We start from the raw sequence: 25,236 nt of genomic DNA, 5'->3' as shown, positions 1-25,236 counted from the left end.
TGCGAGACGAATCTTTTGAGCCTAATTACACCATGATTTGACAATGTGATGCTACAGTAAATATTTGCTAATGATGAATTAATTAGGCTTAATAAATTTGTTTTGCAGTTTACAGGCGGAATCTGTAATTAGTTTTATTATTAGTCTACGTTTAATACTTCAAGTATATGTGTCCGTATACTTTAAAAACTTTCCACCCAAATAACAAACACACAAATTCCAGACCCTCGCAGGCTGGACCTCCAAAAGATTCTAGATGATTGTGCTGTTATAGTGTCAGGCTAGCTGCAATGTCCTGGTCCAGAAACTAAGGCATGGTTTAGGTGGTGTTTGGATCCAAGTACTTAACTTTAGTCTCTATATTTAGACACTAATTTAGAGTATTAAATATAGACTACTTACAAAACTAATTACATAAAGGAAAACTAATTTGCGAGATAAATTTTTTAAGCCTAATTAATCCATAATTAGAGAATATTTACTGTAGCATTATATAGGCTAATCATGGATTAATTAGGCTCAATAGATTCGTCTCGCGAATTAGTTTAAGATTATGGATGGGTTTTATTAATAGTCTATGTTTAATATTTCTAATTAATATCCAAACATTCGATGTGATAGGGACTTAAAAGTTTTAGTCTTATCTAAATAGGGTCTTAGTTCCCAACTTTTTCTTTAAACTTCTAATTTTTCTATCACATCCAAACTTTTCTACACATATAAACTTTTAACTTTTCCGTTACATTGTTTCAATTTCAATCAAAATTCTAATTTTGACGTGAACTAAGACAGTTAATATTAATGGTACAGAGGCAGTTCTATCTTCATGGTTCTGAAGCTTCTGCCCAGTTAGTATTTATCAGTCTCTTAACATGGACAGGTGGATCACACAGCTGCACGAAGCAAACCTAGCTACATACTACTGAAATTTTTTTGAAATTATACTGTTTATCGATTGATTGTGCAAAAATATACCGGATAGCGAACGATTTGTGGAAATAAACCATCGGTATCGCTTTTTGGAATAGCGATACCGATGTTCGCTCGTTGAAAGTGTGATAGCGTGGCGAAATCGCGATCTGATAGAGCGATAGCGAAGTTGAGCTGGCGCTCTCGCGCAAGCGAGACGCGAGACCGAAGCGGTATCGCTTTTCCCTCGAGCGAGAGCGCCACGTGGAGAAATCCCCACGACTACCTCGGGCGGAGCCATCGCTCTTGCACTTTCGTTACGCGAGACCGATGCCGGTTTCGTAATATGAAACCGCGAGACCGGTTATGACGCGACGGAGAAGACGTGGGCACGCGGTATCGCGCTTTGCGCGCGCGAGACTGCTGATGCGGCATGCGCGAGAGAGAGAAAGCCTGGGGGAGGGCAGTGGGCCCGTGGCATCGTGCTTTGGGAGCGCGAGACCGAACGCGATGTCGCTATACGCGTGCGCGAGAGCGAGGAGCGAGGTGGGGCAGCGCTGTTGCGCTTTGAGGGAGCGAGACCGAGCGATGTCCCGGTTTGCGCGCGCGAGACCGTGGGCGAGAGCGAGTGCATGGAGGGCGCGGCAGTAGGCTCGGTATCGCGGTATGCACGTGCGAGACCGCCCTCGGTATCGCGCTCCGCATGCGCGAGAGCGTCGCCGCTTTTCTCCATTGACACCTTTGTTTCCCATCTCTATTTCTTTTTTGCTTTTTGCACGGGTTATAGCCATCTACCTTAGCTTTTTAGGGAGAGGTGGAAGAGCTCTGTGCATTCTCTTATCAGTTTACTGTTGCAGTCACATCATGCCGGCCATTTGTAACTGCTAGCATTAGAATCCAATGCGCTCACGGGCTTAAATTGAGAGGAGAGGAGATGGTCCTCACAGAGGAAGACAGAAGGGAGTGAACTGAGGAGAGGAAGAGCAAGAGAAGAGAGGAGGCAGTGCATGCAGTGGAGAGAAGGAAAAAAAGACACGTAAGTTGATTAGTTTTCTATTAGCACAAATTCGTACGATGAGGATTTAGAAAATATTAGTTCACGTAGTTAATATTTGTTTGTAATTATGTCAGAGAAAAATTTAGGTATGTATTAGTTACAACTACATTATATTTTGTTAGGTCGTATGTAAAAATAGAAATGTAGAATGTTAATAGAGTCGATTCGGGTTAAAATATAGATAGACATAATTAATTTATAAGGTACATAAGTATAATATAAGTTAGAATTAATTTGTACGTAGTAGTAATTATAAGTTATAATTAATTAGTAGTTCATGTGATGTTTAATTTTATATATACGACCAATATTATATGTAAGAAATGAAAAAAAATAAAATATTAATAGTTATATTTGTAGTTATTGATATTGATATTAATAGTATTGATAATTATTAAATGTGGTACAAAAAATTAAATTAAAGTTGTAATTAATTTGTAGTAATTTTAAGTTACAATTACTTAGTAGTTCATGCATTTATTTATTTTGTGAGAAATGGAAAAGGTATAAATATTCGTTAAGTAGCGGGAAATATATGGTGTGCTTAAACACGTGCTTTACATTGTAGGTTGTTACGAACGAACAAATAAATGCAGTAGTACGAAGAACTTTGAAATTGGGACTTTTATATGAGCAAATTGGTTGAAAAGAAGAAGGCAAGACAAGGTATGGTACTATAATGGAAGACAGTTTGTAATTAATAGACAGTTTGTAATTTATTTGATATTGTAATTAAAGTGCAGTTAAATAAATTTATGTCGCTGCAAATAGTTTTATACTATAATAAATTGGTAGTTATGATTAATTTGATTATGTAATTAATCAAGTGAAGTTAAACTTAGTTCTATTAATTTATCATGTTATGATAAATTTATAGATAATTTTGTACTAACTGATAGTTACAAATATTTTGTATTTAAGTAAAGTTACGGTCCGTTAGATAATTTATAGTTAAAGTAGTAATATATTAAATGTACTCATCCAAATTTGCAATAGTAGTATTGTTTCGGTGGTCATATCTAAGTAGGTACAAACAGTCCGTAGCAAAGAACATGATGCGGCTCAATGAGTGTCATTGTCCTAGATAAAGAATAGAAAGAGCTAACCAAAATGATTTTTAACTTAGCTTCCTTCAATGTTTCTTCGGTGCAAGTAGTCATTTGTTGTATTAAAATTAATTGATATGTATAATTAATTTGTTAGTTAAACATATGGATTATGCAGTGAACTAAACTTTGAGGCAGCAATTGTTATACGAGCAAGCTGGTTAAAAAGGAGTAGGCGGTATCTAATAAACGCAGGTAAATATTTTGTCATCATATTTATGTACGATATGGTATGGTTGTGTTGTTTTAAGTATTACATACTCTTTTACTTAAATTAATTGCCATAGTTATGTTTAATTATGTTTTTTTAATTAATTAATATGTATTAATTTTACTGTCATGTGTATATTTTGTATGTCAAAGTTGTAGTAAAATTATAAATAATGAATTGCATTGTCATGTATTCGTAAGTAAATAATTTATGTTCACGCAATTATTTATTTATAAATTTTTTATTACAAGTACATGATTTTTTTATAAATAATATGGAAATATAAATAAGTAGTTATTGATACAGAATTTTTTATCAAAAAAAACAGTATGCGTGTAAACTAATTTTGGTCGCGAATAGGACACGTTTGTTCTGTTAGACTTCCTTACGGACTAGTCCGTGTTGTCTGCAATGGCAGGAATGTCGGCATTTAGAGTGTATTTCAGTGAAGGTGAAATTATGGAAAATGAAAGTGGTGTCAATCTGAGCAACTTTAGGCAATGCACACTATACCATCCAAATCCTGACACCCTTACCATGCCCGAAGTTTGGTACTGGCTAACATGCACATTTTCTTTAGATCCGGGTATATATAGTGTTAACGTGAGGGTTATGTGGAGCCGATCGGCCAACAACATAAGATGGGAGTTAAAAAATGTGACACGGAGTAAGGCCTGGCAGGATTGGCTCGCTGGCTGCAGGAGACGGGGATATGAATATGTCATGCTGGTGCAAGCATGTCAAGGAAGAGTCCCCACGGAGAGCGCAGCGGGGCAATCCAGCAACCGTGAGGAGTTGGGGTCTAGTTCACACGAAGAAGATGAAGTTGTAGCTCCCCATCATGGTGGCGATGTTGGTCCTGACATTCAAAATCTATCCATACAAGGAGATGAAGTGGTCAACCGCCATCCTACTGGTGAAGCCGATGAAGGGGAGGACATACCTGCTATAGTTGAAGAAATTGAGAGGGTGGACCGACATGCAATCGAAGATGAGGAAAACCTCGCTGCTGAAGAGAATGATGACGAGGATGAACAAGAAGTTGAGGAAGTTCCTATGCCTGCTTCGTGGAACCTTGAAGACCCTGGTTATATTGCAGAAAACTCTTGTCATGATTCAATATGGTTCTACGGGGATGGCCAAATCAATCTGGGTGCAATGTTCCGTGACAAAACGGGGTTGCAAGACGCAGTGAAGTCATGGTCATTCAAGACGCAAAGGCAGTTCAGGGTTGTGAAGTCTAACAAGACTGAGTACACGGTCGTCTTCCGTCTTCATGGTCACGTGCCAAAGTACGAGTCTTACTGGATTCTGTCCAAACTGCAGGAACACTCCTGTCTGATTCGGAACACTAGGGAGTCGCACCGCAACCTGACCGCGGCATACGTTGCGAACAAGTACTACAAGGAAATTATTGAAGGTGATGACCTGCCTGTGCGGCACATAATAAAACTGGTGGAGAAAGGTGAACAATACACAATTAGTTACCACAAGGCTTGGAGGGCGAAACAAAAGGCCATGGAGAAAAGATATGGGACATTTGAGGAAGCATACGACACTCTGTCACAGATGCTTAACATTCTGAAGATCAGGAACCCTAGGACCTATGTTGCTGTGCAGGATCGGGAGTCAATTCGTCCTCCAAATTATCTTGTGATGCAACGGGCATTCTTTGCATTCGGAGCATGCATTCTTGCGTTCCAGTGCTCGAGGCCGGTGCTGTGTGTCGACGGTACTTTCCTAACTGGGAAGTACCGAGGCCAAATATTAACAGCTGTTGGTGCGGATGCGAACAACCAGATAATTCCAGTAGCTTTTGCTTTTGTTGAAAGCGAGAATTACGAAAGCTGGTTGTGGTTCTTGCAACATCTAAAGTGGGGAGTGGTGCAAAAACGCACATCGATATGCATCATCCATGACCGGAATGCCGGTCTGTTGAAGGCAATCAAAGAGCTCCAGGAGGATGGTGATGGTGCATACTACTGGCCTGACATGCACAGCCGTTGGTGCATGCGGCACATGGGAGCCAATTTTTTCAAACAATTCAACAACCGGCGTCTGATGAACATGTTCAAGCGGTTGTGCAAGGCAAATCAGTCCACAAAGTTCGATGAGCTTTGGAAACAACTTGACGAGGTGACAAGGACACATATCCGGTCAAAGCAGACCAACATCAACCTGCTGGATGTACATGTCCCCCAGGCCCTGGAACCAATGGATGATCTTATTCCATCAAATGGAAAGAAGCGTAGGTCATCAAAGAATATCAAATGTTTTACCCATTGGATTGAGTGCGAGCCGAATGATAAGTGGGCACTCCTGCATGACACTAATGGGGCTAGGCATGGCATAATGACCACTAATCTTGCAGAGGCGTACAATGTGGTTCTTAGCAAATTAAGGCCTTTACCTCTGACTGCTATTGTTGAAGGCATTATGCACAGGACAACGATGTGGATGAGGACGAGGCGGGCCGCGGCGTTGCAACAAATGTCTAATGCACAAACACCTTTCTGCAAAAAGATGGCAGAGTACCTCCAAGAGAAGGCTAACAAGGCCAGATTTCACACGGTCATTACCACTGGGAACGTAAGACGAAGGTGGGAAGTCACATGTCGCACTAAGGGGGATTTTGGATCTTCTACTGGGGTCATCACTCATGAAGTTACTCTAGGGCACGAATCTGATAACACATGTTCGTGCTCTTGCAATAAGCCGAAGCTTCTTCATAAGCCATGTAGCCATGTCCTGGCCGCATGCGCTAAAATTAAGCTTGATTCAACATCATACGTGTCGACGTTCTACCTAAAGGATAGAGTTCTAAATGCATGGAGTGCTGAGATCCTCGGGTGGAGGTCCCTCCAACACCTAGTCGAAACTGGGGGTGATAACAGGATCTATGTGCCAGACTTGGATTTGTTGAAGGCCGGTAAGGGTAGAAGACAAACACGTCGCTTAAGAAATGATATGGATGCATCCGAAGCGGGAGGGCCTGTAAGGCGATGTGAGAACTGTCTTCAGTACGGGCACCGCACTAGAGATTGCAAGAATAACAAGGAGGGTACATCTTCAACCATGGAACCTATGCAACAACGTGCGAGGAGGAATAGAAGGGGCTCTCAGGGTGCTCACGATAGGGAGGAAGGAAACCTGCAGTAGTTATAACCTACACTGTCCGGTTATTTATGTTCGGTCATGATATGTTCGCTGCATGACGTTGTATTTCAATAAGTTTGTAATATGTTAGTCAATAAGTATGTGTAATATTTATTTTATTATGGTAATGTTGTAAGATTTTATTGTAAGGTGTTACCAAGTTTGTAACGTTTGTAATCCTATTGTTGTACTATTTATTTCAATGATATTGCTCGAGTTTGTACTTGTACTATGAGAAAATTTTATTCCTTAATTTAATGCATTATGTACTTTTCCGTATGTGCACTTGATGAAATTTCTAATTTACCCTTCATGATGTACATGCAGATATGGAAGAGGAGTGGCCTTACTCGTTGCTTAGCAAAGAGATCGATGCATGACATCGTGCAAAGAAGATATATGATGGAAATTCTTGCTCTAGTCTAGCTGTCCTGATACCGCGTACAGCCGGATGGTGGGGGATTGATCGACGATGGGAGGCGAGGTGCATAAATGGTTAAAGTTTGCAACATCATGATATCGTACTATAACATTGCCTAATGTGACTAATAAATTTCCTCATAGGTTGTCAGCTGCAGGTCTTCTTACCTTCGTGCAGATGACGCAGGCAAGGATGCATTACGACGCTAGAGAACCTAAACAAAAACAAATGGGGGCACATAGAAAACGACGACAAAATATCGACAAGTCCCTACTTATGGCACTGGTTGATAGGTGGAGGCCAGAGACACATACATTTCATCTACCGTGCGGAGAAATGACCATAACTTTGCAGGATGTGTCCATGCTCATGGGGCTGCCACTAGCCGGCCAGGCAATTGTACTTCCGGACCCTCCGAAAGATTGGAGAGATGATATTGTATCACGATATGCCTGTATTTTGCCATGGTACGCTACCGGTGATACAGACGATGATGAGGACAAAATATTTTTCTCTGAAAAAGAAACTCATGGCCCCACATTGAAGTGGTTGTCACAGTTTGAGGTAATTGAATATTTTTAATTAAGGCATATTCCGTTCACATTCACATATCTGACAACATATTGTTTTTTTTGTTAGGTGCGATATATGCCCGACGATGTCCAGGAGTACCAACTGACGTTGTACCTTGAGGCTTATCTACTTTGGCTGTTTGGTTGGGTCATGTTCACCGGGTCACACGGGAACACTGTGGACGCCAAGCTAATCCCCCTTGCTCACCAAATTGCTGAAGGTAATATATTGCCTTCTGCACAGTTTAGCTGGGGATCAGCCATCCTTGCAGCCACATACCGTGGTTTCTGCGACGCTTGTATTAAGACCGGGCAAAGGTAGGCGATTTTCACGGGGTGTCCACTTTTGGTCATGTTGTGGTCGTACAAGCGCTTCTCGTTCGGACGTCCATACATGAGCGTGGCCGTGGCCCACAAGGACGATTACACTAACGCAATTGATGATCGTCCTACCTTCGGTACTCGCTGGTGCTACGGACCGGTATGTATGCTTGCATTAAAGGAATATTTGTGTCATTTCAATGGTACTGCATAACTAAATCTACAATCTCTGATCGTGCAGCCACAGTGGGCGAGAATCCAGGTGCACAATGTGTACGAGTACTTTACCGAGGCGTTCGAAAGCCTTAGGGAAAATGAAGTTCGGTGGACTCCGTACACGAACGAAGAGGCCATTTTGCGTGCACCGCATGGAGTAAGCATCTTATGCTATCACGATGAAGCGTACTGGATGACATGAAAAATGTTGGTGTACGACATATTCGTCGAGGGGTATAATGTTCAAAGGGTAATGCGTCAGATGGGACTGTACCAACAAGTCCCAGTTCCTGTTGGACTTCACCTTCCACCAGATGTGCACACGTATGTTGTTATTTCAATCCTGTCTAATTTCTGTGCACTAAAAATTGTCAGATATAACTAATAGCTAATTGTTGTATTTTTGTTGCAGGCAAAAGAGGCAAGCTGACAACAGGTATCGTCGATCTATGCACTCAAGGATGACCCCATGGATAGAGGCGTGGTCACAGGCCTTGAATGATGTCGTCCAGGAGACCAGGGCATACGACCACAACACTTACGAATAATACATGGCCTGGTACTCATCGCAGACTCTCATCCGGCTGCTTGCACCGGAGGATCCCGACGAGCGAGGTCCACCAACAATTGATCAAATATATGATATGCAGCTAGCACCCCCCCCCCACTCACTTGACGGTACTACTAGCATTTAAATATTTTGTTGCATCAATGTGTCCTTATACATAGGGTTCCACTTTCTAACAATTGTTGCTACGCTCCATGTAGACCGACATTGCAGGGGAGTTAGTAAGGGATGCAAAAACATTGTGGGAGAAGCTTAGAGATGGAATGGCGGGTACCAACCAGGAAGTTATGGCTGCGGTCGACTCCCTCCGTCGAAAAGGAAAGCGAATCATGCGGCTCGCATCGTGCCGGCATTCCTCGGACGTCTATAATCCGGCAACATCAACAAGGACGTTCGAGCCAATGCCGGAGTGTCCCTCTACCTCTTCCCGGCCGTCCACCTCAGTCCGCCCTTCAGCATCCGCGCGACGATCCAGTGATGGTCGTGCAGGAGTAAGGTCAACTTCGTTTCGTGATCCACCCACTATTCCGACTATCCCAGAAATCACTGAAATTTCGGAACGCCTAGGAGGCTTTGGTTCAACTCAAGGTAAAATACGTTATTGCAGAATGCTAAAATAAATGCCATTTGTATTAAAGACTAATTTATACGTTCGCAGCACAACTGGAACGGGTACCCCCACATAGCTCTACGCCCATCACCTCTCAATGGCAGGGTGGGTTTGCGTTGTTTGCTGGTACGGGATAGCTCATCAATATGCTATTTTTTCCCAATTGTTTATGTGAACTGACTAAATGATGTTTTCCAATTGATGACAGAGGGAACGCGAATGGTCCGTCCCGTGCCTCATATGCCTCCTGCTAGGCCACAAATGATTCCTCAAATGGCTCTCGATGTGCCAACCTCACACTGGCAAGGAGGATTTGCACCATTTGCAGGTCCGTGTACATTCAGTACCATATTGGCATGCATATGTCCACTCGTAATTTTACTTTTTGCTAATTAATTGCACATACAGGGACTAGCCAAGGTATCCCTACCATACCCCAAATGTCTGCAGATTTTATCGGTCAAGGAGGGTTTACGTCGTTAGGCGGTCAATCTCCCCTTACATCTAATTTCATATTTTTATTATTTCAATTTATTAATTTTTCATGTATATGAATCTTATTGACTATTTACTTCCTGATATTAACAGGGCCTACTCAGTCGGTTCCACTGCATGCACCTACATATGGCACCAACCCATGGCAAGGACAATCCATAGATTACGGTGGTACGCACAGCCATCATTCTCCATACACATATATCAATGGCACTTTCATGCCATACATGATTCCCACTTCAACTTAAGACAATAACTCCGTGACATTTTATATGGATGCAAGGCACGTCATTTGGTGGTAGAGTACAGGGTTATATGGACTTGTTGTAACAAGGTGATTGGCTATTTGGTCAATATTCCTCGCATCCTAATGAAATTCCATATATGCAAGCACCGTCAACAGGTTTGGATTTTTTTTGTGTTATTGTTGTTTGCTCCAGCTTTGATAATTTCATTGATATCTACATTGCTTCTGTAGGGTCATTTCGCCCTGAAATAATGTCAGGGTTTAGTCCTTACACTACATCGTACGACGACATGTCTAGCTTCGGTGGAGGGTCGTCATCGGTACCCAACGAGCTTCGGACTTCACAAACTAATGATGCGCCTCATGTGACACAGCCCACATAACCAGAGGTTGGCGAAGGAAACGACAATGACCCGCATAGATCTAACCGTGAGCTCCATGAGCCAAACCGTCTGTCACTCTCAGGCCCGCGACATGCCGCAGGACAAAGGAAAAAAAACTACAAAAAAGCGAGGTGGCACATCTAGGACTACGACTGACCATGACGATGATGACGAGTAGAAGTGAACATTATGTTTTTCAGTTCACTGCCAACCCTATCTGAACCTTGCTGTGATTTTGGCTTATTCTTCATGTTATTTGTACTGCAATGAACATTATTTATTTGTACTGCTTATTCTTCATGTTTTGTACGATGTTTCGTAGTTCATAAATATCTCATATTTTTATGCCCTATTTTGTAGCCAGTTAACACATATGATTTTTGGTTAACTATTAATTTTTCGTACGAGAGCTAACAAAAATAATAGTCTCACAAACTAAATTAATAGTGCAGTTTCTATGTTACTCGTGCGGTTAAAATTACATATTACTTTTACTTTTTACTACTATGACTTAAATTGCCCACTAATTTCTTTTCACAGAGATGCAATGATACGCACCTAAAATGGCATCCTCTCTTTCCAATCACGGGACATGCGCCAAAGCATCAAATCATTCACAATTAAACTTTCAAGATTTCGCTGCGCTGCGCCGAAAGTGACTTCGTCGCTTTGTGATTAATAAAGCAAACAGTTATGCAGCATGTGCCGCCGAAAGTGACGGTGTCGCTTTGCAATTATTGTCATCACGAGTGAAACAGTCTGACGCTATTGAATTGATTAGTGAAACAGTCCGATGCACCGTCGTCTCTTTCCAATAATTGAAACTGCGTAGCTTCTTGCCATCCCCTATAAATAACAACCAAACCTAGCACACAACTACATCTCTTCTTCATAAACGTTCTGCTGGTTCCAACTTTGTGTTGCATATTCTTAGGCCCGGTCTTGAGGCAGGAACTGAGTAGTTGGTGAACTCGCTCTATGTTGTTCGTTCACTCGCGACACGGTTCCTGTCCCAAGACTGAGTCTGTGAATATACAAATGTGATTTTTTTAATACATTCTAACACCCACTCTTTTTTTCAAGTTCCAGCATCCGTTTGTAAATATGACCTACTCCTACAAATTCATAAACTCGGTGTTGCATATTCTTAGGCCTGATCTTGTGGCAAGAACTGAGTAGTTCGTTAACTCGCTACGCGGTTCTTGTCACAAGACCGAGCCCGTGAATATGCAAAGGTGGTTTTCTCTGTGAATATAACATATTCTAAATTCCTATTCTTTGTCAACTTTGTAAAAATTGCTCCCGAATGATCTCTCTACTCCTTTATATATTTTTAATAAATATATATTCAATTTCTGTTTTTCTATAGGTAATATATGTTTTCTTTCTCTGATATCATTATTTTGCAAATTCCAAGATATTTATTTTTCTTCTCGTAGCCGCGTACACAATCTTTGCCTATTTTCAATATAAACATGTTTCTCATGTTCATTTATGTATATATATGTTGCACACATAATAAAAAAATATGAAAAAAAAATCCTTTCTACTCCCTCCGTCTTGAAAAAACGAATATAGTACTAAGTTGGTATTTTTTGGGACGGATGGAAAAAAATTATACTTTTTACTCTCTCAGTCCCGAAAAAAACAAATCTAGTACTACTTTGGTTTTTTATGGGACGGAGGAAGTACGTACCAACGGTGACATGAAATATTAGCAATTTGCAAAGCGTAATTAGCTAATCGCTCTCGCGCACGGGGAGAGCGATACCGCTCACGGTCTCGCTCTTTCAAAGAGCGAGACCGAAGCCGTCGCTGTCGCACTGCCGCCTCCCAGGATTAGCAGATGGATTAGGGGCGTGGACCACGCGGCAACGGTATCGCGGTTTCAAAGGGCGATACCGCCGGCGCTCTCGCGCGCGCGTACCGCGAGACCGACACGCTCTCGCTGAGCGTTAGCGCGAGACCGCTCCGGTCATTCCTCGGACCCCACAGGCGTCAGTCGGCCCACGCTGCTACGCTCTCGCGTATCCCGGCCGTGATACCGCACGCGCTATCGCGCTTTCAAAGTGCGAGACCGCTTCGTTTCCCGCGTGCGTCAGGCGGCATCATACGGACCGCGCTATCGCTTTACAAAAGCGCGACACCGCCTCGCTCTCACGCTTTACGACCGCGAGACCGATGCATTAGCTCTCCCTCACTCCCAATTAGCGATAGCGCCGCCGCTTTCGCGCACGCATAGCGCGATATCGCGCTATCGCTGTTTCAAACCGCGACACCAGTATATTTCCGCAAATCCGCCCCTAATCAGCTTAATCTTGCAATTCCGGTCAAGAACACGATTAATTTCAAATTTTTTTCCATACTACTCAAATAATCTCGACGCAAATCACCAGCAACCACAAAACCAAAACAACATGAACACACACATGTGGTAATAATACCAATACACCATCGAATGGTTCCATGGCACAACACATCTTAATACAATCAACCCCAAACAATGCTTTTCTACCAAACAAGGAGAGCCACAGAAACCGGCCTAAACAATTCTCATCAATTCTAGAGATTATTGCAAAGATAAATTAAAAAAAACAAGGGGAAAATCAATCGAAGGGTCCATATATCATGTATCGATCGGTCCCATGCCTAAGCATCCATCCAACATCATTAAAACGGAAGATACTATATGCAACAAGCTGTGGCCAACCACATGGCATGATCGGATCAACTGTTCTTCTAGATCTAAAACCGACGTCACAACAATTCTCTTCACAGACTCGTGTGATCACCATGCATTTGGCGATTTTTTTTTGTGGCCGGAGAGAGGAGGGCTTGTCACTGTCCTGAAGCAGTTTGCAGCTAGCTCTCGTGGTTGTGAAGTTACAGGGTGGTTCAGTTTTCAGGTTGAGCATGTCAGTCTCGCACGAAATTGGAGTAGTTCCAAGAGAGTTTTTCATAGAAAATAATTTACTGCCTTTCAAATTTTGCATCATTTAAGTTTTGGATTGTTGTATGGACTGCCTTAGGTATTGCTTGAGGTTCAAGAGGAAACGATTTGAAGCTCTAAACACAGGTCTGTAGCCAAGACTGAACACATTTAAAACAATTTCAACCAGCCGAATTCATATCTGAGTACAAGAGAAACGTATATCGCGTCTGTGTAAAGTACTGAAGTGTGGTGCCTGCACATTGTGGTGCATGTGCATCTTTCATGTAATCTGAAAAGAAAAGGTATAGTGGAAGTCCAAAATAATAATTTAAAAAAGAAAAGGAATGCAAAATTAACCTAACAAGAAAGGGTGCATCTTGACAAGCACGTTCCGAAATATTTGTACACCAACTAATGACATTTAGATCGAATCTAACAAAAATAAGTTATAAAATTGTATGATAGCCATAAACATCACAATTAACAACCAGGGTATGGTGTGGGGGAAGGACACGGGTAGAGGATTGTTGGCCATGCTTCTGCCCCACGATCCAAGGTAGTAGTACAAACCTTCATAGTTAGACATTATTTGGAACACATGAATCTCGGGGGAGAAAACATTATGACGAGTTCAGTTCCTGTAGGAGCAGATCAAGTTCGTTTAAACATACTAAACATGCCGACATCTGTATTAGGCCTTAGGAATACAAACCCTATCCCCGCAAAACAATATAAGATAAACCCTATTAATAGAAAAGAATACGCAAGGTGAGCATAGCTCAACTGGTTAAGTTCCTTATGATGGAACCAACTCACCTAAGTTCATATCTAGATTTGACGCAGGTATTCATATTTATAGCTATATGTGCCGGCCCATTCCTTTGGAGATGCACATTAGGGGTAGAGCGTGCGTGCGTTATTCGTTAATCTCGAGATATATGCCAGCCCAGTTCTTTAGAGATGCACATTAAGGATAGAGTGTGCGTTAATAAGGGTGAGTGTGCATGTGTTTATAGAGAGAAAAATACCTTGAGGAGAAATAGAAGAATTGGCTGGCACTTATTTTTCAAAATACAATTATGCAAATGGCCTGGCCTGAACCTAAGGAAAAAAAATTGAAAATATACCGTTTAATTTTTTTCTCTCAAAAATATTCGGGTTATAATTTTATTTGCATAAATATACCGTTGATATTACGATCTCGCACAATAAAAACGCGAGACCACTCGGTGTCGTGCAGCAAGTTCGCGAGAGTGAGCGGTCTCGCAAACTCAACCAGCGAGAGCGAGCTGTCTCGCAGACTCAAGTAGCGATACCGATCCTTGCCGCTATTAATTAGTGATTAATTAATTATTAATTAATTTCTAATTAGGATAATTAAGCACTAATTATTATTAATTAATCATTCTCGCACCTCTGCCGCGTGACACCGCGCGGTCTCGCATCCTCTTCGTGCGAGACCGCCTGTATCGTCAGCCCACGTCAGTTTCACGCAGCGGTTTAGCGATACCGGTGGTATATTTGTGCCAAAAAGTTTATATCAAGACTATTTCTGAGAAAAAAAATATGAACGGTATATTTTCAAATTTAAGTCTGAACCTAAGCGGCTAAGCCCAATCCAGGCCAAGTGGCCAACCCAGTAATACCTTTGCGGAATAAGTTCACTTTGACTCCCTTAAAAGTGACTCGAATCTAATCCATGACCCTAAACCGCAAAACCGGATATTTCGACCCCGAACTATTGAAACCGGTGCAATTTGACTCTCTATGTGGTTTTGGAGGGCGGTTTCACTGACATGGTGGTGTTGACCTAGTCTGTAGGGTTGACGTGGCGCTTAGGTGGCATTTGAATTAAAAAGTATCCGTGGGACCTGTTTGTCATTCACACACTAAAAAATTGTGGAGCCCACTGACATGTGGGCCCCACATGTCATCCTCTCTCTTTCTTCTTCCTCCCCTCTTCCTCCCTTCTCTCTTTCCTTCTCTCTCCCCTTCCGCCGGCCGCGGGGAGCACGGGCTGGAGCGGCGGCAGGAGCTGAGCTCGCCACCGCCACGGAGGTCGGCGCCAGCACCGCTGGAGGCGAGATCGACCGGACATGCAAGTGCGTGAGCCCTGGGCCTGGGAGCCCGACGGGATTGGACCGCCACGGAGCTCCGCTTTGGCTGCGGCCCGGGCGCCCTAGCCGAATGCTTCATGCCGCAGCTCGTCAGTGTCATGCGTGCAGCCGCCGAGAGGGTCAGCGTCATGACTCGTGACCCACCAATAAAATCAAAAAAAAAAGAAAATCAGCCATCCAGTGCAAATTCACCACAAAAGCACGGTGAAAACCACCTGTTAATTATGAAATCTCCACCGCGATGCAGGAGATGGGAAAGAGCATGTCTCGGAGTTCTCTTTATATAGGCCGGAGGGGAGGAGGTCGACCGCACGGACGGAAAACGGCGCCGGCGACGGTGGAGCTCCCTGTTGAAGACACCGGTTTAAGAAATCGATTGGGGGCGATTTAGTGCGGGATTAAGTGGGATTTGTTGGGAAAATTGATGCCCACTACACAAGGAATCGATTTTTGCAATTAATTTGGAGGAGAAACGATAGGGCAGGGAGATCAACGGAGGTGGCAGTACTTGAGTTTCACGGGAGAGATGAACAGATGACGGACAGAGGTAGAAGAAGCTCCTGGTGAGCTAGGCCCGCCTGCCAGCACATGGACAGCGAATGGAAGAGAAAGAGAGGAGGGAGGATGAGGAGGATGATTTATGTGGGCCCCACCTGTCAGTGGTCTCACCCATACTTTTGGTGAATGACAAATGGGTCCCACACATATTTTTTTATTTCTAATGCCACTTAAGCACCACATCAACGCCATGTGGAAATGAGACCGAGTCAACATTGCCACGTAGACGCCACATCAGCGAAACCGCCGAGGGAGTCAAATTACACTGGTTTTGAGAGTTGGGGGGGTCGAGATATCCGGTTTTGTGGTTTAGGGTCACGGATTAGATTTCGATCACTTTTGAGGGTCAGAAGGTGAACTTATTCCTACCTTTGCAAGGTCAGAAATGGACCGTAATTAACTTCCACAAGCCCATAACATACCTTGTGCCAGCCCAGCTCGGCCCATAGCTCAGGTCCACGACACTATATACTCTTTGCCAGAGATTTTCCCGGTGTCCAGATTCCTGAATCCAACATAAACTTCTGATCTTGCAGCAAATAAAACAGATCATTACAGAATATGAAGGCCGGGCCACTTTTTCCCCAGGTCTACAGACGATATACATAACATGAAACACAAGCAAGAAAGTAGCCCTATGGCACAAAATTGAACCAAATCATGAATGTTGGTTACAAGAAGGGGGTAATGATATAATATCATGTCTGCAAAAGAATACATCAATTTCAAATTTGCAACAACTAAGTACATGTTGGCTGTACCTCCAGTATCCTTTCCTGTGTAAATGTGGCTCCAAGTTGACACACGTTATGGTGTTAGTGTATACTGCTCTAGGGAAAATAATGTTCTTTGCCAGAATTCTCCCCAGAATGTGCCGAAAGAATTTCCTCCCAGTATCTACAGGCAACTCAGCAGGCGCTCGAGATCTGTATGTCCTTGATTTTTGTTTTGTGTTACTCCGATTCCTCACCAGTTTCATTTACCATTCTAGCTAGGTCTTGGACAACTTCAGACATTGGTGGCCTGAATTGTGGTTCCTGCTCCATTAGGAAAGTTTCAGATTTTACACATGATCCCTAGTACTCAAAACGCTTTGTGCAAAGAATGTAAAGCATTGGAACATGTGCATGCGTAATACTAGTATGCTTGCAAATGCAGTTCCAGTACGAATGAAGAAAATACACATCAATTACCCGGATACACCCGCTGATTATGTCAGCAAATCGTGACAGTGCTTTCTCAGAACATTGCCCTTGTATAGAAGGGTCCACCATCCTGGACAGTGATTCTATGTCATGAAGCTGAGAATTGGCCCATCTAACAAGATGTTGCTCAGCACGTGGGAGTGAACTGAAATTTTTTTTGAGGATAAAACAGGCATGTTAATCAAATAGTTCTTTCCTCGTTTCGCACTAAAATTTTGATCTAAAACAATTACGGACAGCTCTTGAACTCCTGATCAAACATCATGAGAGAATGAGACTTTAAATTTTTCTTACCTGTCGTATGGTTTACGCCCAGTAAGAATTTCTAGCATCACTACTCCAAAACTGTAAACATCACCTTGTTCTGTAACTATCCCAGATTCCCGGAATTCCGGTGGTTCATAGTTCAACAGTGAATGCATTCGATCTGCCAACTGGAACAAGAACATACAAGCTGTAAGTGCACCAGCTGTCATTTCCATCAACATAACAAGATGATTTCTTCACTGCCTAGCAAAATTAAATTAGCTAAATCTACTCATTTGTGATCAAACAACAAAGCATGGCATCAACTAGTCTAGCAGCATAGTAAAAGTAATTGCCAGTGAATCAAAATTTAATTATTTCCAACCAACGGGTAGAGAAGAATTCTCTAGTAAGGTTTATTTAAGGAAATTTCCAATAAGCTTAGTCACACCTAAGGACCTGTTGGTACCTCCTCAAGGACTATAAAATGTAAATCACTCTTTACATGTTCTAAATTTAAATGCTTCAGCTATGGCAACTTCAGCACTTCAATAAATACATGGAACAACTTATCACACATATTGTATCTTACCTGAGTGACAGAACTTGATGCCAACAATTTTTCTAGTCCACATTCAGCAACACGCACTGAAAATTTATTATCAAGGAGTACATTAGCCGGTTCAAAGTTCTGATGCACAATTGGAGGCTGGAAGCTTTCATGGAGATACCTACAGGAAAGGAAGTACAAAGGTTGAAAAAATGAAAGCCATACATGGATTACATTAAACATAGAACCATAATTTTACTCACTCTAAGGCCTTTCCTGAACCAAGAGCAACCTGGAGGCGAGCATTCCATGACAGTGTACTATCAACTCCCTCTCTATCATGAAGTGCATCATCTAGTGTTTTTGTACTAAAGTGATTGTACACAAGTAACCGCTGCCCATATTCAGCACAATATCCAACTAACTCATGGATGTTAGGATGCCTGATATCCGAGACAAGCTGAACCAGGTCTAGAAATTCATCTACTGATATTCTTCCATTAGTATTGTCAATCTTCATTACTTCCAAAAACTACACAGAATAGCAGGAATCATGGTTAATATTTTAACTGCACACTGAATATAATGCATCACACTTCTCATTAGGATAGGTAATACTTAGTGGTTAGCACACACCTTTCCTTCAGGAAACTCTGCTAGGTATACCTTTCCTAGTCTACTCTTTCTTATCAAATTCTCCTCTCTGAAACTGCTTGTATATTGCTGAAGAGATGCCACAGAGAATGAAGTGGCAGAAGTTGGTTTATTTATCCTTGGTGGAGATATGTATCTCTTTTCTGGAGGAACAACAGGATTTACAGTAACTTTTTCAACAGGGAATGGTGGCAGGAAAGGAGGGGGTGGTGGGGGTGGTGGATCAACTGCAAAAAGTTCTGAATTTGTACGCGCCAAATTATTTGGGTGCTCCAAATCAATTATGTGTTCTCTTTGGCTTTCAAGAGGCTTCTTAGGGACAGCTGCCAAACTTTGCTGATCTGAACATGTCAAATAACACTTCATATGAATGCCAAAAGTAACCGAAATCTATATTATGCTACTGGGAATTCAACATAAGTTACCTTTTTTAGCATCATCCCTTGGTTGCACTATAGACGGGTTGATTCTGTGTTCAACTGTATGATGCACCCTTGCCAATTGACTTCTGTTATAATCATACCTTGACCTTCTCTCTTGGTACTTGGACAAACAAAATATCACCAGCAGGACTGTAACTATGAACAGCACTACTCCAAGAAAAACAAATCCGACAATTTTGAGGGTTGATGAATTCTGTTTCTTAGATGATGAAATGTTGTCTCGAGTAGTTGGCCCGTCAGAAGAGTTTGAGGGTGTTCTAGATGGAGGGGCTGAAGAGGATGGAGGTGGTGGTGATGGTTCTAGATTTGGATTGGTTGGTGATGGTGTTGGAGGTCCTGTTGGTGACGGACTTGGTGCTGGTCTCGTTGGTGTTGGAGTTGGTGCTGGTCCTCCGGGTGTTGATGGTGGTGATGCAGAAGGAGCTATACTGGTATTAAATGGATTCCCATCCTTTCTGCATTTGTACAATGTTAGTCACTTAACAAGCCATACAGAATTGTTGTGATTAGTTTTTTTTAGCTTGTATTAGATAAAATAACGTCAAGATAGACAAGATAATGATTATAATTGAACTGGCTGACATCAAAAGGAAATTGAATACAAGAAAAAAAATCTTACTTGAAGTTTGGTATGCTCTGCAACTTTGGAGGCACTGGTCCAGAAAACAAATTATTCTCTATATTCCTGATCAGAGTAAACATGTTAAAGGATATAAGATCAACTATTCAATAAGAACATAGTTGTTTGAACAAAAATGGTCAAGGTATTGAAGCAGCATTGCTAGGGAGTGCTTATCAGAACAATAGTAAAAAGGGAAGCATTCGTTTTTCAAGTGAAACATTCAGTTGCGTCAAAAAAAAACATTCAGTTAATGGTTTTTGTAAAGACACTGTCTCCACCTTTTTTTTTTTTGATCAAGAGGCGTGAAAGCCTCCCATTTCCATTACTAGAAATGATAGAGTTTACAGAGAGACACTGTAAACTCTATCATTTCTGTCTACACCTACTCTCTCTGATTTCTGTTACAAGTCAGTTTAGTCTTTTCAGTTTTATTCTAAATATAAGCCAATTATGAACTTGTATGCATTTTGTTTCTTTTGTTACTGCTATGTCATTGCTTAAATGAATGGATTTTCATCAACAAATGGTTTGCCTTTCCCATGTATCTCCTACCCCATGTCTACATGCACGGATGCACCAAATTCCCCAATCACCATAGAACAGAGAAGTTAGATGTTAGCTTAAATTTATCTAAGAAAAAGTAATAATATAGAATGATAATGGTTAACATATTGTCATTTCATAGACTACCTTAATTCCTATGTGCAAATCTGAAGGGACTTATAAGTACGTATGACATCAGTGATGGAAATTGCAGTGTATAGATTGCAAACACTGTAGATCTGTATGTCCCATATGTTATCTTTAAAGATTCCATAACAAAGTTAAGCACAGAATATATACTTTATACTGTATAGAAGCCAAAAGTTATTATCATACCACAGTCACATGCACTCTTTAAAGATACCATAGGCTTTAGGAAAAAAAAGTACAGATCAGCCAAATTAAAGAATCTAAAATTAGCATGCCTGCAAATTTTTAGATCATAACATGCTAGAGAAACTGAATGAACATGGTGATAAAGGAGAAGAGAGGGAATACAAGTCTTTAAGAGGGAGATCCTGCAAGACGTTAAGAGTCCCAGACAATCGATTGCCTTGCATGTGCCTATGATATAGCAGATGAGGAATTAAGTTGAAAGATAGGAAATGTAATAGGAATTAAGTTGAAACATAGGTGTACACTTACAATGTAGTCAAAGATGACAGATTTTTCATAGATGGTGGTAACACACCAGTCAAGTTGTTAGAAGAAATATCCCTGCAAGAAACCGACCATCAGCAAACTAAGACAACAACCAAACACCAAGGCATAAAAACGTACAGAAATGGTATCTTACAAATTTACAAGTCCAGTGAGTGAACCAAAAGCATCTGGCAGTTGCCCATTTAGTTGGTTGTCATTGAGTGACCTGGGAAAACAAGGAAAATGATATATGTGATTTACAACACAAATTAGCCTGTATATAAACTTTCTGCGGAAAGAAGCGAGAATGTACATGTCTGCCAAATTTTTAAGTTTTGCCAATGAACTTGGGATGCTTCCAGTGAGCTGATTAGCTGAAAGAAAACTGTACCAGTGCAAAGATCACAGGATCAATTGAATAATACCAAAGACTGATAAACTATAGATAAGATCAATCGTACATACATATGCTGCAACGTAACCGGTAGGTCTTCTGGTATAGTTCCACCAATTTTATTGTTACTAAGATTTCTACATCAAACATATAAATAATTCAATGAGAAATTTAACCAGGACATAAAAAAAGAGTTAATTCAACCAGACAAAAAAGAAATCCTAGAATCTTCTAGTTTTGACAGACACTACGATGGTTGTGGAAAAACTTTACAACTTCAACACCCTTACATGGTGACGATGGAGGTGAAGTTCCCTAAGCCACCAAGCTGACCCCCCAAGTTTGCAGCATTCATCGTACTACAAACGGTGAGTTAATATGAGAACAAAACAAAGGATTTCCATGAGATAAAAGAAAACGCAATGAAGAACCTACACTGAGGTTATACTTGAGCCGGTGCATACAACACCCTGCCAAAGCTCGCTGCAGGGGTCTCCGCCATTCCCCGACCATCCAGGAAGTTTTGGCGACCCCAGTGAAATGTACAATCCATTTATAGCAGAGACTACACAAGTTAAGGGAAACATAAAGAAGTCATTATTACAAAGAAAAACAGTGTGCACCTTTCTACGAGGACCACAAAATCACCTAAATTGCAGGACACATGAAGAACAATTGCAGGAATAACATGTGCACATCACGAAAAGAAATTGCTCAGTCCCTGATTTTAGAGCATAAACCTAACTAAATTGAGTAATGTGCACATCACAATGACTCAATGAGAACAACATACACCTATCACTTACATTATTCCCTTCCTATGATCATATCCTACCCCCTTCATTATGTTCAGTTGTTCATCAGTATGGCAATTAAAGGTGTCCATTCTGCTATTACTTGCATAGCCAATACAAATGTTTTCTCCTGCATGTTATCCTGTTTCCACCAATCCAGAATGCGAACAATCCATCTCTTTCAGTCTTTCTCCCATTTCTATTGAGGATGATAAGACATGAAGCACACGACACCACATCATCACAGGCCTCAAAAGTTCCTTTCGTTATCCCAGACGAAAGGGACAGCCAGATTGCTTTATCAAGCAAGAGAACATCAATTAATCCGAATTAGAACATGCCACAACCGCCTTGCCAAATGGCATTTGTGCTGAACTCAAGACAAAAACTAATCAATCCCAATGATGGAGTCGAACCGGGCCAATTCACAGAACCGATGATCCATTCCCACGACGCCCGCGCCGCCACCGACACAATCTCACCACGCACAGTTAATTGCAGCGGCTAAAAAAAATAACAGCGAAAACAACACGAACCATGGACTCATCTCGAAGCAGTTGCAAACTTGCAAGCAGCTGCAGCGGCGGAGCACAACGAGAACGAACCAATCCCCCTGCTCCCCCTGCTCATCTCGACGAAACCGAAACCCACGGACCCCACGCACGCACGCGAGCACGCACCACACGAACAGCACGAGCAGCGAGGAATCCGAGTCGTCTCCCCGTATCGACACCAACCGAACAAAACCAAAAAAAAAAAAACCAAGTCAAAGCACGAACCAACTTACCGTCAGCGGCGGCGGTGTCCGCGCGCGCCACCACCAATGCAGCGGCGGCGACGGCGACGACCACCAGCGCCCGCAACCCAACCCCACCTCCACGCCGCACCGTACCTCCCCGCATCGATCGCCGCCTCCCCCGATCACACCATCCGCCGCGCAGCGCGCGCCTCCGCCTCGATCAGATCGAGACCGCCGGATCCAAGCCACGCCACGCAATGCTCCCCGCTCGGAGCGCGAGCGGCGGGGCGCGGCAGCAGCAGAGCGAGCGAGAGCGATGTGTGCGAGCGCGAGAGCGAGTCAGCGAGCGAAGAGGTGGTGGTGGAGAAGTGGACGGAAGCGAGGAAGGAGATGAGGCTGGCTGGCAACGCAGACGCAGCTAAGAAGAGAACCCCGGGCACGCAACGACGCCGTAGAAAAGGTGGGCGCCCCCCCGCGCCTCGCGACGGCAACGGCAGCGACAAGGAGGAAAAAATAAAGGAAGAAAAGAGAAATGCGAAAAATGCTATCCGCTGGATGGATGGATGAATAACGAGTTACTACATATACAGCGATAACGAGTTAAGTATTAAAAAAGTGTGGAAATTATATTTAAAAGTTTTCTAAATTTATGAAAAAAATTATTATAGATAGATGTATATGTGAAATATATTCTCATCACAAAATATCAAGTTCAAACTTCACTTTGTATCAGAGTGAAACAAAAAGATAAATTTGATATGAATAGTAAACACGTCTAAAATTTATCAATTTTTTCTCTCAAATAAAATTGAGTTTGGATTTCAAATTTAATGAAAATGTATTTCATATCTGTTTTTACGAGTGTACAACAAAACTTTTAAAGTTTCTAATAATTAGCTCGTTTTACATGATATCTACCCGAGTAATAACTGCTTCCAATGATTGGGGATTTATGGCGGCCGCGGCGTCGTCTCGTCCGAGTCGTCTCATCTCACGTTGGCAGGTGGGGCCCCGGTTGACGTGGCGCGGGCTCGCGTCGTCGCCGTGGCGCGGCTGGTCCACTTCGTGCACAGTGCTGCGTGGACCGGAGGAAGCACGTGCTGAGGAGGATCTTTCCCTCTCTGTGATGTGGGTGCGGCCTGTGTTGGCATTGGCTGTTTTTGCCGGGGGTTTTGGGTCTTTCTTCTTCTCTTCTCTCGTAGTGTCACACTAACACTAACATGGGTGGTTCTTTCCATCTTCGTGTTTTTTTTATGACTTGCAAAGCTTGCAATTCCAAGTCGTCTAGCTCCAAAACAAAAAATTCAGGGGTCATCGATCCCAATATGTGTGACAGTGTGAGCGAGTCAAGGCACCAGTAAAATTTCGACACGGTAATGGCGTAATAATTTTTAATTTATTTTTTAATAAGTGCGGACGTTTCCTCGATAGTACGAAATGTTGACATCTAAAGGTAGTGTAGACACGCTCGACCTCGTTTGCACTATTAGTCGATAGTGATGACATATATACTAGTAGGGCATCGATAGTGATATGTCTTTTGATAGGTAAAATCCGCTGGTAATTGTTGTTTTGACCGAGTGGATCATCCGGTACATCTTGACTTAAACAGCATGCACATGTAATTGATTTGTACTGCAATTAATATCATTTTCTCTTACCTAATGCAATGGGTGGTGTACTTTGAGATGGAGAAACGCAATTCACAAGTGGCATATCTTTACGAAATTTTATTGCAGAGTGCTGTGTCGAAGTAGTATTTAATTGCAAGTGCTATAGACCATGACAAACCAGCAGACCCAGATCTCCAGAGGCAATCAATCCTTATCCTCCTCCTAGGGTTGACTAATCAAATCAACCAACCAGGTAATTAATATTGGGATTGAGTACTTAAGTACGAGTAAGATGCAGGCCTAATTAAACAACCACAGCACGCAGTAGTTTTGTCACATGCATGCCAATATGAAGCAGACATTCGTCGAATGATATCGCAAGTGACAGGTTTCATAATTTGATTAGTGCTATAGATAGGAAAAACTAACTTCGCAGCACGCAATTATTTTTGTAATTATTTTTAAAAAAAGGAATCTGAAGCACCAACTCCTGATGTTGCCCACTGTGCCGACTGTCAAACTATGGAAATATAGGAGGTTCATACATTAATTAATTTATTGCAATCATCATCTTGCAAATGAAAATTTTTTAATTGCTTTGTCATGTCGTCCACACAAAAAATTTGTCTAGAGCAAAATTGTTATTTTTCATCAAGAACAGTCTATTCAATTTCAGCTCAACCGTGTGTGACTCAGAGGGGTAGTAGACACTAACGTATAGCTCACGAATATGTACTGATGTTTAGTCTTAAAAAATCACCAACTGGCCTTTCTTTAAACTCTAATTAAAACGAAGTTTACCAAACCTTAACGCCTCATCAGATTATTTAAAAAATGCCACCTGACCTCTCAGAGAAAACGAGTCTGCACGGTCGGATTTTTTCTGCTCCTCTACGTGGCATTAGAGATTCT

At 42.0% G+C, this 25,236-nt stretch overlaps 2 protein-coding genes and 2 long non-coding RNA genes across 5 annotated transcripts; 1 reads left to right on the top strand and 3 right to left on the bottom strand.

Annotated features, from left to right (window-relative positions):
* Window positions 1-1,854: 1,854 nt before the first annotated feature.
* On the top strand, window positions 1,855-10,618 carry LOC4341742 (uncharacterized). Of its 2 annotated transcripts, XR_010741825.1 has the most exons (15): window positions 1,855-1,945; window positions 2,535-2,632; window positions 3,191-3,267; window positions 6,767-6,923; window positions 7,004-7,424; window positions 7,500-7,913; window positions 7,995-8,293; window positions 8,382-8,647; window positions 8,738-9,125; window positions 9,196-9,273; window positions 9,356-9,475; window positions 9,556-9,633; window positions 9,736-9,813; window positions 9,926-10,045; window positions 10,121-10,618. XR_010741825.1 is itself a non-coding variant. In XM_015787377.2 (4 exons), the coding sequence occupies exon 4, from the start codon at window positions 3,704-3,706 to the stop codon at window positions 6,440-6,442; it is 2,739 nt and encodes a 912-aa protein (XP_015642863.1). In that variant the 5' UTR covers window positions 1,855-1,945; window positions 2,535-2,632; window positions 3,191-3,267; window positions 3,702-3,703; the 3' UTR covers window positions 6,443-6,670. The 2 variants fall into 2 exon arrangements, 1 of the variants encoding a protein (XP_015642863.1); XM_015787377.2 differs by lacking the exons at window positions 6,767-6,923; window positions 7,004-7,424; window positions 7,500-7,913; ... (7 more) ...; window positions 9,926-10,045; window positions 10,121-10,618 and adding an exon at window positions 3,702-6,670.
* Window positions 10,619-13,436: 2,818 nt separating this feature from the next.
* LOC136356862 (uncharacterized) lies at window positions 13,437-16,436 on the bottom strand. The gene is made up of 2 exons (XR_010741887.1): window positions 16,302-16,436; window positions 13,437-13,842 (listed from the first exon to the last, which is right to left on the bottom strand). It is a non-coding gene; the product is annotated as an uncharacterized lncRNA (long non-coding RNA).
* Window positions 15,050-15,932, bottom strand: LOC136356861 (uncharacterized). The gene is made up of 2 exons (XR_010741886.1): window positions 15,830-15,932; window positions 15,050-15,668 (listed from the first exon to the last, which is right to left on the bottom strand). It is a non-coding gene; the product is annotated as an uncharacterized lncRNA (long non-coding RNA).
* A 63-nt stretch (window positions 16,437-16,499) lies between the features above and the next one.
* Window positions 16,500-23,131, bottom strand: LOC4341741 (protein STRUBBELIG-RECEPTOR FAMILY 3). Its single transcript, XM_015788397.3, has 16 exons — window positions 22,760-23,131; window positions 21,614-21,743; window positions 21,469-21,537; window positions 21,250-21,315; window positions 21,098-21,169; window positions 20,939-21,010; window positions 20,788-20,859; window positions 20,641-20,706; window positions 19,597-19,662; window positions 18,960-19,432; window positions 18,517-18,875; window positions 18,144-18,412; window positions 17,923-18,061; window positions 17,379-17,518; window positions 17,073-17,229; window positions 16,500-16,916 (listed from the first exon to the last, which is right to left on the bottom strand). The coding sequence occupies exons 1-16, from the start codon at window positions 22,872-22,874 to the stop codon at window positions 16,833-16,835; spliced, it is 2,349 nt and encodes a 782-aa protein (XP_015643883.1). The 5' UTR covers window positions 22,875-23,131; the 3' UTR covers window positions 16,500-16,832.
* Between the last annotated feature and the right edge of the window lie 2,105 nt (window positions 23,132-25,236).

This window comes from Oryza sativa, chromosome 6 (assembly GCF_034140825.1).
Source record: "Oryza sativa Japonica Group chromosome 6, ASM3414082v1".
In the NCBI taxonomy this organism is placed as follows: Eukaryota; Viridiplantae; Streptophyta; class Magnoliopsida; order Poales; family Poaceae; genus Oryza; species Oryza sativa.
This window is presented reverse-complemented; position numbering and strand designations above follow the sequence as displayed.

Bases quoted from the DNA above. Each gene is read 5' to 3' on its own strand.
- LOC4341742 (XM_015787377.2), top strand. From the start codon at position 3,704: ATGTCGGCATTTAGAGTGTATTTCAGTGAAGGTGAAATTATGGAAAAT.
- LOC4341741 (XM_015788397.3), bottom strand. From the start codon at position 22,874: ATGCGGGGAGGTACGGTGCGGCGTGGAGGTGGGGTTGGGTTGCGGGCG. The intron at 18,062-18,143 runs GTGAGTAAAATT...CCTTTCCTGTAG, and splicing joins GGTTCAGGAAAGGCCTTAGA to GTATCTCCATGAAAGCTTCC. The intron at 17,230-17,378 runs GTAAGAAAAATT...AAAAAATTTCAG, and splicing joins GGGCGTAAACCATACGACAG to TTCACTCCCACGTGCTGAGC.